Source organism: Nesoenas mayeri (genome assembly GCF_963082525.1).
Source record: "Nesoenas mayeri genome assembly, chromosome: 5".
NCBI lineage: Eukaryota > Metazoa > Chordata > Aves > Columbiformes > Columbidae > Nesoenas > Nesoenas mayeri.
The window spans coordinates 9,822,599-9,843,392 of NC_137548.1; the positions used below are offsets into that span (position 1 = coordinate 9,822,599).

A 20,794-nucleotide genomic window follows, 5' to 3' on the forward strand; every position below is an offset into this window, starting at 1 on the left:
CAGAATGTTAGGGATTGGAAGGGACCTCAAAAGATCATTCTGTCCAATCCCCCTGCCGGAGCAGGAACACTTAGATGAGGCTACACAGGAACGTGTCCAGGCGGGTTTTGAATGTCTCCAGAGCAGGAGACTCCACAAGCCCCCTGGGCAGCCTGTTCCAGTGCTCTGTTACCTAAATAGCATCTAAATAGCATTAAGTGGCAAAGGCAAAGCCATTTCTAAGCAATATAATTTTAAAGAATAAAACAATCTCTTTCATTAATCAATTGTGACCAACAACTTGTAAGAAGCATGGTGTAGGAGGACAAGCAATGGGAAAGTCCCCCACCATGCTGCATGTGATGGGTGAAGCAGGAAGATGTCTTCTCACCTTGGAAGAGTTTCCTGACATAGCCCTCGTTGCTCACAATGTATTCGATGCCTTTGTGTGAGTTCATGACTGCTCGCACACAGTTAATGCAGGTGAGCTGAAGCAAGGCATCAGAAATCCTGGCCACTCCTCGCCCAGACAGCCTGTCCAGGGCCTCCAGGAGGAGGTCCAGACCACACAGCTCCAGGAACTGGACCATCCAGGTATCATCACTGTTCTCCAGCCGCTTCTTCAGCCCAGAATAATTCACCACTGATGGCATTTGCAGGAGACGGATACACAGCTCCGGTTCTGCATTTTCCAGGTTGGCCTCCGACTGGTCAGTCTCCTGGGGTCCAAGTTTTTCCTTTAGGGCAGCCCACTTCTTGTGGGCACCTTCCTTTTTGACTGACATTGTGAATGATTTGTCCTAAGAGGAAAAGAAAACACAAAGTGAGAAGTTTGTCCAGACTGACCAACAACTCTTCAGCAGTCCTGTTTTTTCTCCCAGCGATTAGGATGTAAAGTTCAACTGCAGGAGGTCCCCAGCTCTCCAGCACGTACGGCACACACTGGAACCAGTCCCCTGCTGAAGTAACTCAATACATTCCCTCCTTAACCACACGCTTTACATTCAGGCCCTGAAAACTCTGTAGTGAGACTTTTACCACATCTAAGCCAGAAAATATAGCTTTAAAAGTAGCCAATTTAGACCAGTCAATAGCCACTACCTATTTTCATGCAGCAAAAGGATAAGGTTGGACGTGGCATTATCGGCTCTGAACTCTTTATGCCCATTAAACCACTTTAAAATCTCACTGCGCTGGAGAGGCTGTGCAGTTTCTAAGCATTTGTAATGGGTCAGAGAAGTCATTTTGAGCATATCCTGCTCATAAGAGCATCCAATTACCCTGCTAACTTTTGCTTCTGTTTCTTTTGACTGATGCAAAGGTTAGTTTTATAGCACTCACTTAATCTCTTCCTGTCTGCTGTAATAGCAAATACGCTTGCAAAATGCAGTGCTTGTGCGTGACAACATGAGAGCCTGACAAGGCTGCAAGTGGAGGGACAGCAGCAGGAGGCTGTGGAAACAGCAGTGCATCCTTTTGGAGATGGGGAGCATGTCTTCAAGGCCATTCTCCATGGAGGACACAGCTTGTCTCAGCCATGCTGTTAGCAGCAAGGGGTGCGAGGAGCTGATTCAGCACAGAGAAACAGAAAAGCAAAGTCTAATTAATACCTGGTGCCAAATTTTATGTTTTTAGGCAGGATTACTATTTTTCAGACCCACAGTGATTAAGTTAACCAATGCAAGTCCTTTTCAAAGCTGAATGCAATCGTTTTAAAGCTGAATTGCTCCCAGAGAGGCCAGTTTGTCCGACAAAAGGGGGATAAACCTGCTGGACCCAAAGCCAGCCACTAACATTACCTCCCCTCCCTGCCATGCCACCAAGACCTCTGCTTCCCTGGGCTGGTGAGCCCACACGAGGCTCTAAATAACCTGGGAGCTAGTTAGCCCACAAAACCAAGCACTTGGGGGATTGAAGAAACTATAGGAGAGTCTCACTTTCCCTCACCAGCTCCAGCACAAGGATTTCTAGCCCTGCAGCACACAAGGAAAAGGCTTGAAAAATCTAAACTGAGGAATCTCTGAAAGTTTTTAATGCCAGAAAGCCAAAATAAAGGACAGACCATTTTCAATGGTTGGAAATAATCTTGTTATTTTAAAGCCTGCCTCGTGGTTTTTTCTGTGGGCTGCACTGTTGAGAAAGGTCCTGGCTGCTTTACCAGAGCAGACCTGCATAGTTTCTGATTTACTCAAAAGTCTCATTTTGGCAGTCACCCCTTGACAAATATACAGCCAAAAAGTTGTTTCGTTAATTTGTGGTAGGCATGATAGTATAGGACTAAACATGCCTCTTGGAAAGACGCAAGGTGCGATGGGATGGGATATTTGAGAGAACTCGAACAATTCTGCTGGGAAAAGGTGATGGTGGGACTCTGGCAAGGCCACTCAGGTCCCAGCTCACAGCATCAAAGACTGTGCTGAGTAAGGGTCAGAGGGGTGGTGGAGTCAGTGGAATATGGTCACAGAAAATCCTTTTAGAGAGCTCTGGGGAAGCCCTCTTGCAGAATCTCCCTTTGCTTCAATGGGGAAAGAGCTGGCCAAGTGCCCAGTTGTTCACTGTCCTGTTATCTGAAAAAATGATGGTCACTATAAAAAACCATGAAAGTGCGAATCTGTGTCTGAGAACACACTGTACAGCTGAAAAGTAATAAAAAGGACGATATAAAAAAATCCGAAACCCAAACAACAAACCCTCCTGTTAAAGAACAGCCTTGAGTTCTAAGATTTGTCATCACTGTCTGCAGCCCAGAACTGCTACCCTCTCCTGGTAAAATTCTTGTTGGAGTTAGTCACTCTTAGTTGTTCTGCTGCACCCAAGCCCAGGAATTTGGGTTAGGCTCAATGCAAAGGAGAAAAGAAATCTTCCCTCCCCAGAGAGAGAGAAGTGAAAGTGTCCTGTCCTGGGGTCATAGCCCTGGTGATGGGGCAGTGTCCCACACTCTCACCTCACCAAATTTACAGTCATGGGGCTGAGAGGCATTTCTAAGGAGCTGTGGTCAAATCCTGCCCCATGCTGTGCACTGAGCCCAGAGGTCCTCTTCCACTGCCTGGGGTCAAGGCCAGACCTTCAGCCTAGGGCAGTGCTCAGGACCACCCAACCTTGCTGGGACCCATCCCTCCTCTTGGCTCTGCTGTAGCCCAGACTCCTTCCCCTCCACAGAGTGAAAGTGTGCACCAAGCACAGAATCTGTTTCGTGGCCCTGTGTGTGCACAGAAGAGCCTGGTGGTCCCTCCAGGTGAGAAACCAGCAGGAGTGGCCATTAGAGGAGGATGGTGATCCCAGCTCACAGACGGGCTCTGCCTTGCCCAGAGCTGTGCCAGGGCTCGTGTTGCTCAGCCGAGGGGCTGCAGAAGCAGCTGCTGACTGCAACCTCCCTCTCTCTTGGTGTGACTTTTTATACTCAACAAATTGCTTTTTTTTATTTGCATATGACTAAAATGCTTCTTATCAAACCAGATAACAAAGCGGGCTGGCTTTTTGCTCCTAGTTGTATGAATACTTTATTATATATCATATCAGCTATGGAAAGTCAGAGAGATTATGATAGCATTATTGACTTTAGACTTAGCTGATTTCTGAAAATTAAGCTTAACCAGTGCAACAGGAGACAGGAAATACCGACAGGGCATCCTGTTTACTGCTGGATTTGCTCTGAATTATTCTTCCCTCCCCACCTGCTCCGCACAGATGTGAAGAGATGAGAAACAAACCCAGGCAGGTACCTCTACAAAGAGTACCAGCTTGTGTTTTTATGCACTAAGCTGAGCAAATTGGATTGATTAAATATTCTTTGTCACAGTGAGTGCACTCTTTCTGTAAGAAAGAAGATGGCTAATGTATCTAATTGTAAAAAGGGAATAAAATAAATCAGAGCTGTACTATATAAATGGAAAGGGAATAAATATGGAGGAGACTGCAGTACAATTCTGCAGATGGTGTGATAAATCTGTTTACAAACACAGATATGAGTGATAAATTATGAATGCAACATCTTTCCATATTTTCCATAAAGCATGGTGTTGCAAAGCCACTCAGACACATCCTGAAAGGGCTTGTAGTTTCACCTTTTATCTTTAAGCACAGGAGCTTATTAGCAGGTAAATAATCTTGGCAGAGTGAGATACATAAGGGATTAAAATGGAACACATTTATCTGGCTGTCTCATAGAGGCCATTTAGACTATACTGGCTGACCAAAGTCCCCTGACAAAAACAGACAAGGTGTTAGAGCTAAAAGGCTGAATACATCTTGCCTCATCCTGGCAGAAGAGCATGAGGAGCTTTGGATTTGCTGCCCAGGTCACAGAGAAGAAATGTCCCCAGTCTCTGTGTCTGACCGTGCTTGCAGCACCCATGGTCTGCCCTCCCCAGGTACATGCTCAGCATCAGTGCTGGGTGCTGCTCTCCGGGGCACATCCTGAAAGCGCATCTGTGCTTCTTGCCATGGGGACACCCACAGCCCATAACACTCATTATGGTCAATGCAACCTTCTCCTCATCTTGCTTCTCACCCTCAGAGGTTGGTTAGGTCTGATAGGGAATGACAATTAAAGAAGTATCAGTGTAAAAATACTCTTAATTTGAAGAGATTCACTTGGGAAGCATAAAGGCATCATGAAGTCTTGTCCTCTTGCACCTGATCACAGCAACATTGTGGTTCATGGTGCTAACTTTTTGGATCATTGAGTCTGCGAAGCTATGATGTTCCCTGCAGCCATCCAACCCAGTTTATAAAATTTCCTCCTCCTTTGTTTTTGATTCAATTTTCTGTGCCCCTCTGTCCTTCAAATCAGCTCCTAGGGAGATGACATCTGTGGGAGATAAATCAGGGCACATCAATACTTTCTCCATCCTGTGAAGCTGTGAAGAACAGAGCTGCACAGCACAGCTTTCAGTCTAAGTTATTACATGCCTCCAGGATGACATGGATCACAGCAAGGACCTGGGACGACACGTAAAAAGAGATTTCTCAGGGCAGCTAAGTATAACTAAGTGAAACCAAAAGGGAAAACAATTACAGGTCAAAACTATCCTGATTTTTTGGGAGCAGACCCACTGCCCACGCTGCAGGATGGAGGGGTGTGAGGGGAAACAGCAGTTCCTTGCTGTCCTTTGAGGGATTCTGATCGCCCTCATAGCCCTCTGCTTCCCTCCACAAGGCTGCTGAGGCACACTGCTGGCCCCTAAGAAAACCTCTTTTTGGCTGCTCAGCCCCTCCTCCCTTCCGTGCCCGTTCCTGGCACTCCAGAGCCCGTTCTGCTGGGCTGACGGCTAACGACAGGTTTTGCTTCTGGGTAGTTCCAGTTTTCACTCTGCTGCTGGGAATACACCAAGCCTTTGTATTTTGCAACATGTCAGACTACTCATTCACTAAAAAGAAACAACATCCTGGCTTTGTGCTTTCCAAAACCACTTCAAGAAGTGTGATGGGTTTGTTCCTCCCTTCCTCTTGCTTTCATTCGTAGTATTGTGTTTTCCTGTGCAGCGTCTGAACAGCTCATGTACATACAGGCTAGTGAAATCATCCTCCTACGCACCGAAAGAACTGAGTGGGGGACTACAAATCTCTTTTTTAGAAAACAACCTGATCCCTTGGTGCGGGCCCATGTGTGTTGGTAGGAACGGGCAGTGTACTCAGTGTCCCAGGGGCGCTGACAGTAAGGATATGGTGGGAAATAGAGGTGCACAAACAAAAGGCACAGTTTGCCCGACAGACCCTGCCTCAGTGCACAAACCAAATGCTGCTCCATCCTTGTACTGCCATAGCCAGTAGCCTCAGCTGCCTTCAGATATAGTTAGTCTTGATCCTCAGCTGTACTAGAGGCCAGAAGGAGTGATTTATGATTTAAAAATTAAAAGGGCTTGGAATAAGCACCCAACCTTGTTCTGCATTACTGAAGAAGTTAACTAAGTCTCCGGCACATGCTCTGCTTTGGCGCTGCCCATATGTGAGGCAAAGGGGAGCTCCCACAAAGCAGCCCAAGTGGGCTGTGTCCTCAGAGGTACCACATCATTACAGGGAGCATTTAGTCCTTAGCAAATGAGGGAGCATGGACATGCAGCCCACTGTGGCCAGCGTGCAGGACCTGTGCCACAGCTTCTTCTGGCAGCGAACTCCCAAAAAAGAACTTCAGTGAACTGACTAAAAGGACCATGGCAATATTGGTATAAATGTATATGCACTATGCCAGTATAACTTATTCTTTTGCAAAGAAAGGAAAAAGGTGTTGTCTTGTTTCAGGCCCATGCACCACTATTAGGATGCTGTGTGCCAGCACAGCTTCTCCGTCCTGTGCAAAAATAAGCCTTGATATCGAGTCATATCTTGCACAAGTGGTAAATGTGTCCATTCCATATGCATTGGTAGCAGTGGAGTAACACCATGATTAACTACACCAGTAAAAATAATGACCAGTGCCTTATTCCTCGTCAGTAAATAAACAAGTAAGTAAATCATCAGGCTGCTACAGGTACTACATACAAATCAAGCTCAAGTGAGATGCTCAAGGATGTTTCTGTTAGGATCTTCAGTGGCATCTGAAGCCTAAAGGCTGCACTAGCTTAGCTTTAAATAGGTTTAAAAGCACTCCACTACAACAGTAACACAGTCTGAGATGCTCAATAACCCATCTACCTTAACCTGGTAAGCCAGGTTTAAATCAGGTTGGTGCTGCTGTCAGACCTTCACTTCAGAAAAGGCCACTGCTACCAGAGAGACCTGGCCAGAAGCAAGGCACCAGCCTTCCCTATCTGAGTGCCCAATCAGCTGAACCAATGTAAAAAGCTTTCCACAGTGGCTATGAGCCCCATGGCATCCTCGTGTGCTACCACAGGCCTGTAGAGGCAAGCAGAATTTGGGCTGGAGGGACACCAGGCAGTAGCCAGCACTCACCCCATGCAGAGGGTGCCTGCTCCCAACTGCACGGCAGCAAATGGAGCTGCAAACGCTTGGCCCTGGTCTCACCAGAGCTCCCTCCCTGCCATCATTAGCAGACCCATGGGCATCCCAGCCAAGCATCATGACCCCAGCCAGACTTGGGGGTTACACAAGAAGCAGAAATTGTTACCCAGCAACATGGACAGTGGGGTGGTTGGTAACTTTCTAAGACCCTCTCTGTTCCCACTTAGTGGGAAGCTGTCGCATAAACAGATATTATCAGTGCCAAAACCCTTTTATTGTTTGTTTTGTTTGTTTGTTTTTAAACACCTCCACAGGATGCCAAGAAGACAGAGAAAATGGGCAGAGGGAAGAATTCATACCTCGGAGCTGAAGCCAAATTATTCCCTTGTCTCTCTCGCATGGAAGGATCCTTCTCAACCAGCTGTATGAGCCTTCACTTCCCCCAGCCAGCTAATTTTCTCCTTCTCTGCCAAGCAGCCTAAATCCCCAAATGAGCGTGTCTGCAAATCACACGCTCTAAGAAAGTTCAACAGGATGTCGGCGTCTAATAGTATGTAAATACCAGTCTTCAGAAAAGTGCAAAGAAGTGACTTTTCTGTAGCCTCCAGGGAAGGCATTTGCATGTCATTTATCACCCTTTTCATTCACTCTGCACTGGCTGCTGGGAGGGTGACACTTCCCCATGGGCTGGGAAGGAGGGAGCCTTGCACTGCACCGCACATCCATCTGCCAGCATGAGAAAGCAGTCCTGGCATGGGGTGACTCAGAGCAGGGAAATGATCCGGCAGAGGAAATTGGAAAAAAAAAGAAAAAAAGGAAAGAAAAAAAGAGGAAGAAGGATGGCCCGGGGTGGGTGGGATGGAGAGCGTGGGGGTGGCAGGCAGTGGGGACAGCCCCTTGCACCTTGTGTCAGCCACACGGGGATTTTTGGCTTTGAGGCACTGGGGCTTTAAACACTGCAAGATCTCAGAGGTCTTTGAAATGCTGGGAGGGCCAGGACAGCTTAAAATAATGAGTATGTCTGACCCAAGCCTGCCTACCATGGGATGGGCAGGTAGGAGAGGGATGGCACAGCAAAGGCTGGAGGCTCAGGCAGTGTCCCCTGGGCAGGGCCTCAGTGATGGGGATCCTGCTCTCACCAGGGCACCCCTAAGGTCTGCTGATCTTCAGTCCAGCCTGTTTTTTAAGGGCTGAGCATGCTCTGAAGACTTCAAAAAGCTCTTTTTAACAGGAAACATCTCTGCACGGTTCTGGTTGAGATTTCACGTGGAAACTAGCATCCATTCAGCCTCTCGGGAGGTGTTAACTGAAAGTCAGTTATTAAATTGTGAATATTTCAACATTGCCTATTTTAGCAGAGGCCTCCTGGCTGGCTCAGGATAGCAGTTAGACTTCAAATACTGGGTTTTTTTTCTTACTCCATGAGGCCTCTACCCTGAATTGAACCCCTTAGATCAAAAGTTGGAGCCCATGGCAAGGGTTTTCCTGCCTTAGTGGGAAACTCAGCCCTTGTGTACATGACCACAGCTCCACCAATATTAGAAATACACTGATCTGTCTGCCTTTTTGTCCAAATTCAGCTAGCATTTAAGAGATGAACTTGCCCACATGCTTACTAATTAAGGCAGTTTGACCATAACAATTCAAAATCCAGGGAAATGACTTTGCACAGATCCCCATCCTGTTGTAGGAAGCTTCTGAGGGCGTGTTTATACAATCCAAGACAAACACTAATTCATGACAGGTTTTACATCAGCAAATGAATTTCACTTTACATTACGTGCACTCCTGACGTGTAATCCTCAGGTCCTCAAAAGATTAGTCGCTAATCTGGTTCTTGGGAGCAGAATGGGGCTCACAGCAGGTTTTAGGGGAAAAATAAAAAGTTAAGAGAAAAAAAAAATCCTGCAAAGAAAGGTTTGTTACTGTTGTAAATTCCTGTCCTTGCAACCATGGAAGAAATTTAAAGGGCTATCAGCTCCCATCAGGTTTCATCTGAAGGCTGGATCTGTGAGATACACCAGAAATGTTTGTGTTCTTAGAAAGGCTGCATAGTCTCCCAAATAAAAAATAAGCAGAAGCAGAGAAATGGGGCTAAAGAGCATTAAAACCAGCCATAGGGCTGCAGTGTCCCTCTGTGGGCCACACAGCACAAGAACAGCAGCAGCAATGGGCAGCAGTTCAGAAGAATGAGAGCATTTGGATCCCAGCTCCTGCATCACTCGTGTTGCTTCCAGGTGTGTCAGCCCTGCCTGCCTGCTGCAGGCAGCTGCCTGCAACCCTCGCCATGCTCTGACTCCAGCCTGAGCAGGAATAACTCATGGATGCATGGATGGATCTTTCTGCATCCTAGCAAGCTCAGCCCCCAGCCAAGGTCCATCAGCCCAACTATCCGTAACTTGGCCCTAGCAAAGGTGTTTGATTTCCACAGCACAACCAGAAAGAGTCCACGCATGGGCTGTGTCCGCAACCAAATGTTCTGGGCATCGCTTGGGGGGAGAGGGTTTCCTTGGCACCCCTGGTTTCCTCCTTCTCTGGAAGAAGCAGCGGCAGCCCCATGCAGATGTGCTTGGAGAGGGAACCATCTCTTCACATCTGAGCTTCTGTCTCAGCAACTTTGCTTTCAGGTTGCTCAGAAAGGGCTAATGGTTTTCCCCTAGCAAACCAGCCCTGTTTTACCCCAATTTTTTAGCAGATGATTCTATAATCCTCTCAACAGTAATTATATCAAAAATCTGACAGACTAAATCAAGAACTGAAAGTTTAGTCCTATATTAGGAAGAGCTGAGAACCTCTACGGATCCAGCATCGCACAGCTGCCTCTGGATCGCAGTGTGGTGGCTCCTCTGCCCAAACAGAGAGTCAACAAAACGCAGGAATCCAATTAAACAGAAATAAATACATACCATTGCCCATAGGAATTAGATTATTCTTAATTACAGCAATCAGCATTTTCTCACTGCTCTACTTTTATGTGACAAATCAGCTCCAATGCCCATAGCTTTTCTTGTAAGTTGTGTCAAGGATTTTGGAAAGGAGACACCCAGTTCATTTCTGGCTGGCAGGGACAGGTGCCAGCCAGAAGTCTGCTGTGATGGCTTTTTTTAGGTGATCCTGTCTAAAACACCTAGTATCACCAGCTACTAAATTACTAAACATCAGCACAGCCAGTATTCAAGAATTACAGCTGTAATATTCACCTCCCCATCTCTGTGATCAGCTTGTTGGTTGGGTAATGCAGCTCCAAGGGAGCGAGAGAAGACAACCACATGTTTATAGGGCAAAAAATAAGGCACTGGGAAGAAATCTGGATAATTCAATGACACTCCTTCATTCACTTGAGAACTGAAGTCTTTGTTTACCAGAAGGATCAGTGTCTAAGAGTGCTGCAAGGACACTAAAAGGGAGTTTGGTCAGGTGAAGACATGCAAATTTAAGGGGAGAGCCCAATCTTCCCCATGCCCACAAGGAAGGGAAAGCATCTGGCCTTTGCAGCCTGACTTTGTGCCACAGGCATGGCAGAAGATGCCAAAATAACTGCTGGGGAGCAATTGGAATGGACCAGTGATGACCTTCCCAGATGCTGGGAGAACACAGTGAACACAGCCAGTTTGGTCGCTCCTTGGGGAGCAGAGACATCTGAGCATCCTCAGGAAGTCGTGGGAGCAAGACGGGAGTTGCAAAGCTGCCTGCTGGCTCAGCTGCATAGTGAATTTCTCTGCCCTCATCGGGCAGTCGGAGACTGACTCCAGCCCTCTGGTAGCAGATCAGCTCTCTGACTGCTTTTCTGCTGGGTACTTTCACCTTAGTCATAAGGAGAAAAAAAAAGCCTTCTGAAGTAGTCTTTATCTGATGGATACTTCAGATGATGAAAATAAAGGACTCTGCTACTGCCAGCACATGCATATTTCCAGGAAGTTTGCATTTAATGGGGTCAATCTACTTTGTACATCCAAAACATTCATTTTGCAGCTCCTCCGGTAGGAAGTTTCTGCAACAAAAAAACATCCTGTTCTGGGGAGGGTGCTTCCAGCTGGGGAGATTAAACCATTAACCGTGGGGAATTCAGTGCTTTCTTTGGAGAGGTGATGACAAAATTCTCTGCCAAAACCCCAGACTGCACCAGCAGTTCTACCCAGAGCAAAGGGCACAGACCCATGCACGGGTTTCTAAAGGATGTATGTGCTCCTAAGCACAGGCTGAGTAAAGAGCCTGATATTTATTCAGTTTATTTATCCTGCGTACATATATTACACCCATGCTATGGTTGCAGGGGTCCTCTTAGGAATTGCCAGGATGAAGGCTGCCGAGGCGGCTGAACTCTGTTCGTTGCACACTCGCTGGTGCTGCACTAATGAGAAGATGTAATTACAGAAAAAAGACCTTTTGAGCCTTGCCCCAGAGGGAGAGGCAGGCAGCTCCTGTGCAGGTTTTACCTGTACTCCTCTGACATAGGCACAAACCCTCCTCGCTTGCACAAGGATGAAGATCTTCAGTCAGGGAATAGCTCTTCCCTAAAAGCCACTACGATGCAGGAGGTCCACAGGCTGTAGGCACCAGTAAGCTAAATTGCTACTCAGATCCACATTATCATTTATGGACGTCCCTGCTGAAAAAAGCTACCGAGACACCGGAATGGTACATAGAGAAGCAGTGTTTTCCTAGCTGTTCTCCAAACAGGCTGCAGACACGACTCCCTCCTACGAAGATCAGCTTCTCCATTCAGCTGCTGATGAATCATGGTAGCTGGTATCTCACCTGGTGAACGGCCCCAGAGCAAACATCCTGAACATTTTGTTGAGATAAGGCTAAGCATAGCTAGGATTCCTAATGGCACAGGCAAAGTACATACTGCACACGCTAAGGAGAACAGACCCAGACACTGCCAGGCACTTTCCTGCGAGTTTGTCTGAATATGAACGTTACTAAGAGTAACCACAGAACATGCTCATCTGCTAATTCAAGAAGTCAAGCTTTCGAGATGTTTCCAATAAGTTCTTGCAGAAGAGTGGTTTAGCATTATTTCAGAACTAATCCACTCCAAAGTCTTCAGACTATTTTCTCTACTGCTAGGTGAAAAATATTGAAGTCCCTATTTTATGACACAGTAATCCCAGAACATTGACCATCTTAACCCTTCACATTCCTACGGTACTTGGTCCAGCTGTTTCTAGAGGACCTAAAGTTGTCCTCCTAGATATTGGGCCCCTCATCATAAGAAGGACACCGAAATACTGGAGAGAGTGCAGAGGAGGGCAATGAAGCTGGTGAGGGACCTGGAGCACAAGTGTGATGAGGAGCAGTTGAGGGAATGGGGGCTGTTCAGCTTGGAGAAAAGGAGGCTGAGGGGAGATCTGAAAGGAGGTTGTAGCATGGAGGGTGTTGGTCTCTTCTCCCAAGTAGCAAGTTATAGGACAAGAGGAAATGACCTCAAATTGCTCCAGGGAAGGTTCAGATTGGATATTAGGAAAAAAATTCTTCCCAGAAAGGGTTGTCGGGCATTGGAACAGGCTGCCCAGGGAAGTGGTGGAGTCACCATCCCTGGAGGTGTTTAAAAGGCATTTAGAAGAGGTTCTGAGGGACACGGTTTAGTGCCAGAGTTAGGTTAGGTTATGGTTGGACTCAGTGATCCTGAGGGCCTCTTCCAACTGAAATGGTTCTATGATTCTACAATTATCTTTCCAGTTCTAACTCAGTATTGGAATTAATGTGAAGTGATTTTAACACCGCTCGACCAGCTGGAGGTTTATGATGGAAAATTCTCATGCTGGGGCAAAATGATCTTCCTATACTTAGGTCCAACTTACATGCAGGATATCTTATACCAACACTTTGACCTCTTTTAGTTTTTCCTGCATGATAATTTAAATCACTTTAGAAACAAGTAGTTGATACTGTTTTTTTTCTTTGCAAAGAAATCAGTTGTTCAGTTATATCCTCAGGTTTTCATAGTCTAAAGAGCTGCAGTGCTTTATGCCAGCTGAGCATGTGGCTGTCATTGATCTTCAAGAGAAAAATCACTATATTTATCTGATAAATAAATACAAAACTAATATTAGGATATCATTTTATAAGTGATTCATCTCTACACATATGGCTTGCTCCAACACTTGCTTACAAGTGTTATCAGACCAGAGGTTTGGGAATTACACACTTGTAAATCAATTTAGCTTTGTGACAGTCCTTTCCCCTTCCTTTGTTCTAGATAAATAGAGGCCATATTTAGGGCTTGGTAATGGCTGTGGAAGTTCAGTACATTTCCAGTAATGGAAATAACAAAACCCAGAATTTATCCCCAGGCTTATAAAAGAAGCCTCAGGACTCAGTAAATACAAAATAACTTATGAATATTGGACAGCTTGTTCTGAAATGTGGAACTACAGCCCATCGGTGCATAAACAAGTGAGCAGAGCCAAGCAGGCTGGAAAGCAGCTTTCCGAGGAAGAAATGGAAGTAATGGAGCTGCTCAGCCAGGCTTCGGATGCAAGCTACTCAGGGAGCTGGGTGCCACATCAGCATGATGTAAACCAGAAAGGAAATAAGTTATACAATGTATCGGGGAATAAAATATTTGTTCCCCAGTTCACCTTCATGGCGGGCTCAAATTTGCACCACTTGTCATGTAAGTCAATAACAAGACACATTCATGAATACTTCCTAAACTGCAGAGCCCACCGCTGAACTGCCAGCTAAATAACACAACCCGCACTTACTTTTTCCATGCAAACTTTTTTGCTCTGCCTCAGAGCACATTTGCTTTACTGCATTGTACACGCAGCTGAAAGTTAAGCCGACCAACTCGAAAGGATTTCTTTTTTTCTTTTTTCTTTTTTTTTTTTTTTTTTTAATAGCAGAAGTAATTAATCTGCTTCAGAGAATGAATCAGCCTTTTCTGAGCTAGAAACACACAAAGGAGGAGATTGTGGCTGTTTCTGGGGCGGGCGGGAGGCTTACTCACACAACCACCGCGGTGGAGGCAGCTGCCTGGGTACCACAGCTGTGGGCAGCAAAGGGGGAAAAACCCCAAAGCCGGACCCTAGAACCCTCAGTGCTACCTTGTGCACCTGAGGGACCCCCTGCACCCAAGGGAATGAGATGAGCTTGGTGCTGGGCAGCAGAGCTGTGTTGTGGCTGGAGGAGACAGGCCAGCACAAAACCAATGGTACAGGGAGGGCTGTGTGGCTTTGCCTTTCCTCCTGCAGCACCCTGGGTCCCGCATCCAGCCCATGGGGGGGTGCACCCACTCCTCAGAGTAAACTCTTTGGCAGCGGAGACCTTCCTTTTATTGAGGTGAAGTACCTTGATCTGTGCCAGGTGCTGGAAAGAGCTGTTTTGCCATGGCTTGGTTTCTTGGCAGGGGGTGGGAAGAAAAGCATCGCTCACAAAAAGCTGCTACTTTGTACTATGGGAACCTCTGTTTCCACCTGGGGCCTCTGTCAGAAAATAATGCTAATTCTTAGCTCGCTGCTTTTGGTGAACGCTATGCAATGACTTAACAGAAAAGCAGGATGCTCGAAGAGCAGACAGTTCCCAGATAGGGGAAACCAGCACAACAGAAGCAGCACAGAGATAGCCGTCTTATTAAAAATAATGCAATTCAACTGACAGAGCAGACGGTAACAAAGTTATTCCTTAGCTACACCAACACAAACAAAGCCACTCACCACAGTTATAAATAAATAAACAGAAATTATGCCATCCTCATTCATTGATTTGAGGAAAAGAACGGAGCTCTGCTGCTGTTGCTTCCCTCCCTTCACCTGCCCGACAGGGCAGTTGCAGAGGGGCCGTGTCTCCAGCAATGGTGGAGCTCACTGAGCAGCCCCTGGGACAGGGACAGGGCTGGCATGTGTCCCTGCCATGGTACCAGCCCTGCCAGGAGGCAAGGGGGAGCAGGTGGCCACAGCTCCCCATGGAGGGACTTGCTGCAGAGCAGATGGGAGCGGAGCCGACCCACGGCTCTCCAAATCCATCTGACCTCTGCAAGGGCAAAATCACCAACATTTTCCATTTTGAACTACAACTAAATTTAGAGGGTTTATAGTTGCAGAGTGCCTGTTTTCCCACACTTTCCTGGAGTGATATCCGAATTCCTCTGCTGTGCTCACTCGTTAAAATGTGACTCAGCCCTCCCAGCTGCAAAAGTGGAGACCAACACAGTCCCAAGGTTGCCTGCTGTCATTAGATGTGTCCTGCATCGGCATTAACCATCAGCTCAACATAGGCAGAGGCAACAGAAGGCCTTGCATGTTGTCATTAGATGTGTCCTGCATCGGCATTAACCATCAGCTCAAGACAGGCAGAGGCAACAGAAGGCTTTGCATGTTGGATTTGGGAAGAAATCAGTGTTAGTGAACCTGTGGATACTTTGTGAGCAGTTACACAACCTATCAACTAGGGTTTATCTCATGTCCTTTTTGGGGAAGTCCAAGGTTTTGGACTTAGCACCAAGGATTGACCAAGGACACCTGCACAATAGACTTTAATGGAGTAACACAGCAAAGAGCAAATTCTTCCTCTTCCCTCAGACGTTCTTCCAAATTAAAGCCACACATACCTCAGCTGAGGCAAAATAATGGCCATGGTAAGAAAAACAAATGGGAAGTCAATGCAAAATAGCACCCATCTGGTGATTCCTACAATAACCACGCCAAGTTGAACACTACACCCTCCCAACTACAAAATTTGGCAGCTCTTCACTTCCTTTTACTTTTTTTTTTAATTGGACATAGTGCTGGAACGATGTCTCTTGTGAAGCGAGCTGTTATTTTTAGGGTATATAAACATTTTGGAATTGGCTGAATGACCCCAGTGCTGGGATGAAGACTTCATCTGCTGGCTCTCAGTCCTCATTCTGCCTTTGCCCAGCCTCCTTTATCAGTTCAGTACATTTCCCAGAGCACCTTGATGTACACCGTCAAATCCTACAGAGCTTTTTGCAAACACTACTGCTTGCTTAAGATTTTCATTGATCTGTGGCTTCAGCATTCCCAGCACTTTTGAAATGTCAGCTCAGGTATCAAACTAGCAGAAACAGCTGAATCTGTGAACAATAACTGTTCGTTATATCGAACAGAAAAACCATCATGCTGTTAGACCCTCTCTTGATGCTTTCTGCAGATGTGAAAGGCTAGGTTGACAAAATGGCAACAAACGTTCACCTGCCAAATTGTACAACCACTTACTTTTAACTGCAGCCACTTTTGTAGATGCCAGGCTATGACTCAGGGGCTCATGAGCCCCACGCACCCTCTTCCTATTTGTTTCTACATTCACTTCCATAGAATTGTCTCCTCGTCTACCACTGATGACATCTGGTAGCAATCACAAGGCTCAGCTGTTGCTCACTAGTTATTTTTTCCCTAGGAAAAAGGAACCAGACGATACTTGCCCTTGATGAGGATCCTGAGTGCCACTGAAAAGCCACACAAACATAGCGACCCCTTTTTTGAAGCATTCAAAAAGCGCTTTGCTCCAGTTTGTACAGCATGCCTGCAGAACTGGAACAACTGGAATGCTGTGACAATCCCAGACCAGACCTACCAGCACAATGCCACCCTCCATTAGAAGTAGGAACCCAAGGCTTGAAATTGGATGTAACTTTTTTCCTTCTCCCAATTTGGTCTTAGTATCTCGGTTGACATCATGGGACCCAAGAACCCTCTGTATAACTAAAATACAGATTTTTCACCTGTTCTATTGTAGCACTTGGTGCTCTCAGTGCTTTTTTTGGCCTCTGGGAGATGAAGGCAGCCTAGGCAGTGCAACATGCACAACCACTGTATAATGAACTGCTGCACACACAATGCTGAAAAACACTGGAATAAACTTGAGTTTGGTGGATAATACCAAAGTGATTATAATATATTGGGTCAGAAGCACGTAGTCATTCTCGAGCCTCCCTCCTGCACTGAACACCAGGGGTTATCACACTGCAGGGCTGTATCCAGCTTCTGCAAAATATGTAGCTATTTTTTCACCTAGTTAGATAAAAAGCCATGTACAATGTTAATGAACGGAACAGGGATAATTCCTGGTGATCTGTTTGTCTGCACCTACTAGCTGCAGTATTTTGCACCAAGCAGAGCTGGATTTGTTCAGTGCCACTGTGTGATCCTATGAGCTGACTTTGTTGATTCAGTGGGTGGTATTTCCTCTGAATCATTATTGATAGACCTTATTGCAAATATTAAGAGCAAGGATATCCAACTGGGAGTTCAATCTGAGCTCAGACATGAGCACTGAGTTTGTCTGGAATTCCCCCAACTGTTTCAGGTCTATGAATATTGTTCGCTGTCTAATCTATGGCATTGTGTTGTTACCCACTGCTGAATTACTCCCATCTTCTACTCATGGCTGGTTATGGCACAATGGTGGGATTAAAAATCCCTCGTCAACAGAATAATCATTGCAGAAAAAAAAATAGCTGAAGACATGGAAGTAGATGGAGCGGGGGCGGGGGGAAGGGAGAAGGACAAAATATAACTTAGTTTGCTTTCATAAGAACAATTTGCTCTGGAAAACCTATCCAGCATATCTGGCACATGAGAAAGGGGTAGAATTCAGCTTTCAACATATTTGAAGTGCAGCAAATTGCTCCGTGAAACCGGGAGTTAAGACAAAAGATGAAAATTGGTAATAAACTGGGTATAGACCTGAAAGGATCAGACAGCCAGTCCCATGGAAGGGGCCAGTCTGAGTTTGGCAGGGGTCACAACTGAAAGTGATGGAGACCCCATCCTACTTGACATCTTCCTTCACGACAGAGTCACTTGGAGAAAACTGGGAGAATATCGTGCCACCACAGAGCACAAGGATATGTGATAAAAATGGGATTGGATGGACACCTGGGAGTGAAAGTCCCAGTTTCCCACCCCCATCACTGAACAGGAGGAGTCTGAGGAGGAGGTTAATAGCAGCACCTACCAGGTGAGGTGTTTATTTCTAGGTGTGGTGTCAAACATGAGAGGCACCGGACGGACCTTTGAGCCTTGCAGCTCTGCTCATCCACAGGGAAGCTGGAGGGCGAGAAGCTCGGCGCAGGACTGCTGGGGATCAGCAGAATCCGGAGCCTGCTTCACGAAAGCAGACAGCAAATTCTAGCTTGTTTGGCATTGCAAAGTGAAAAAACAAGCATGCAACTCCTATTTCTATACTGATAAGAGAGAAAAGCATCAGACTGGGAGAACTAAGCAATCATACTGCAAATACAAAGGAAGAGAAAGCGTATATTGAAGAAAAAAAGAACTATAATATCAGTTCAGTAACATTCTGAAACTTCCCCTTCCCAGGAGTCCAGGAACAAATGAATTACAGTGGTGTGCAATAAGGCGTAATGTCATTCGGTGCTTAGATTTGCTGACCTGCCAGGTCCCTTCCTGTCCTACAGTTAGATTTCTTTTACACAATGGGTCTTGCACACTGCTTGCATTTTTGAAGCAAAATTCTTGGACAACCGCCTAGAATGGGATTATTAACTTATAACAGGACAAAAAAAAATCACATATGCTCATAGGTTCCTGCAATCCGCCATCCCATCCCCCCGCCCCCAATTTTGGCAGCCACTGCTCCTCTGTGTAGTGGAAAATCAAGCTTAAGTGGATGGAAGAGAAACGAGATTAGTGGCCAGACAGCCCAAATTCTGAGCAAGTTCAGCAGGACAATTGCAACCTTACTGTAACTCTGCTGACTACAACTTTTCTTTTAACTGACTTGGGCCAGAAGTTTCCTCGTACTCTACCAGGGAGCCTGACGTGTTTCGCAGCCTGCAGCACATTTACTCAGAGAAATTCCCCAGTCTTAGGGATCCAAGAAAAACAACGTACAGTTCACAATGCCGATCTGGTATGAGGAGGGAGGACCATGAACACCATTTGGGGGCATTTCTCCTAAGATCAGTGTATCTGGGCACTCCTTCCCCACCCCCAAGCTCTGGAATTCAGCTCTGGGTGCTGATGTTGCAAGAAGCCACTTCATCATTGCAGTGCTATTGGGCAAAAGGGAGGATGAGGCACGAGAGAAGTATGTAAGTAAACCCCGGCAGGACTTGGGAGACCTTGTCCAAAAAACACTGAATAACAGAATCTTTCAAAATAAAAGTCTGAAAGTGGCCCAGCCCCAGGAACAGACACAGCAGTCATATGTTGCATGCTAGCAGATGGGCTGTCACATCCAGGCACAGCAGGACCACATCCTGCCTGCACATCACACCGTCACACCTGCAATCTGGACCATGTTTCACCTACACATCAACTGCAACTGCAGCAAAGCCTATGTCACACCTATACATTACATAGTTGCACCTGTGATCAGAACCACATCTAGCTCATACATGGCATCTTCGCAACTGCAACCCGGACCAACTCCCACCTGTATGTTGCATCATCGCACTTGCAATCTGGACCTTGTCCCACCTATACATTGTACTGTTGCATCTGCAATCTGGACCGACTCCCACCTACCCGATGTTCTGTCAAACCAGCAGTCAGGACCATGTCCCAGTGATGCGCTGTACTGTCACACCCGCAGTCCAGCCCAGGTCCCACCTGCGCCTCCCCACCCTGGCACCTGCCACCCTCCTGCCGCTCAGCCAGCGCCTCTCTGCAGCGCCCGGCAATTCCGAGCAGCTTGCGGAGCGGCGGACTGGACTCCGCCGGGGATCTTCCCTCCCCTGACACCAACCCCATCTCACCGCCTGGGAGCGGGGCAAAGCCGGAGGGAGGATGCCCAGCCGGGCTGCAACCCCAGTACGGAGCGGGGCCGGGTGGGGCAGGATTCAGCCCAACTTCTCCCGACCGAGACCACCCCGCGATCGCCCCCAGTGGGGCTCGGCCTTACCGCGGCGGCCTCCTGCGGGCGGGGGGCGGCGAGGCGCGGCACAGCACGGCGGGCAGCGACCCTCCGCCGGCGCCCGCAGCCGCCGGGTCTGCCCGCCCGCAGGAGCCGCGCCCGGTTCCGGGGCGGAGCGCGGGCGGGGCGGCGGGGCGGGGGGTCCGGACCGGCCCCGCCGGGGAAGTTTCTCCCCGCCCGGTAAATGGGTCCTGCTGTGCCGCATCCCGCCCCGGCGCCCAGCCGGGGGCAGCCCCAGCGGCGGCCCCGGGCCCCTCCACCGCGCTCGCCCCAGCAGAGGTCCGGGCAGAGCCTCCGCGTAGGAAGGGCCCTGCCCGGAGGCTACATGCAGGTTCCCCCTCTCGGCAGAGAGGTCCTGCCCCCCACCGAAGGGGATTCCTCTTCCTTTTGTCCCCCGTGGGCATCCTGGAGGCCAGCGCTGCAAAAGCTGCTCATTGCCCCACCTGTGCACACCGCGCCTGGTCTAGGGTCCCTCTCTATCCACGGCCCGGGGCTGGGAGGTGAGTGTGGTGTCACAAAAGCTGGGGACAGGCTACCCAGGCGGTCAGAGATTCAAAGCAGCTGCGCCCTCTTCTAGGGACCCTGAGCCCTGGTCTCTGCAATTTAAGCGCTTCACTTTCTGCATCTTTCTGAAAAGACGAGAGGGATGGCTTTGCCTTTTGCAAAAAATGTCAGCTCTGCAGTGAAATGATGGAGCTAAGTCTACATATTATCATTCAAGTGGGCTGAGTTTGGTGCAAAAGTTTCTTTCCCTTCATGGGTCAGGAGTGATGTTTCCTATAGGCGTTAGGGGCCAGACTCGGTTTTAGTTTCAGGCAGAGCCGCTCGGCTTCGCCATCCGGAGAGAAAACCTGACAGGGAAAATCATGAGTGGGGGAGAGGGGAATAGCTGATGTAGGAATCATGATAAAATGTTTTGCAAAGGGCTGCTGCAAGCTGTTGGGAGCCGATCTGAGACCACTGAGTGTGATTACAGGACATTTGGAGGATAGTTACTGGGTAGGAATGCAGTGCTGAGCATCTCTGAGACTTCAAATTGGAAAATGAGTCGTGAGGTTTTACTGTT

The 20,794-nt window shown here is 47.5% G+C and overlaps 1 protein-coding gene across 1 annotated transcript in view; it reads right to left on the reverse strand.

Annotated features, from left to right (window-relative positions):
* Positions 1–19,755, reverse strand: part of INF2 (inverted formin 2) — a gene marked incomplete at its 3' end in the record, with an annotated part of 38,162 nt that extends 18,407 nt beyond the window's left edge. The window contains exons 1-2 of the mRNA XM_080345640.1: positions 19,717–19,755; positions 371–779 (exon numbers count right to left, since the gene is read on the reverse strand). Coding sequence (XP_080201766.1) covers positions 371–764 — 394 coding nt within the window. The 5' untranslated portion in view covers positions 765–779; positions 19,717–19,755. The remainder of the gene's footprint in view (positions 1–370; positions 780–19,716) is intronic.
* Between the last annotated feature and the right edge of the window lie 1,039 nt (positions 19,756–20,794).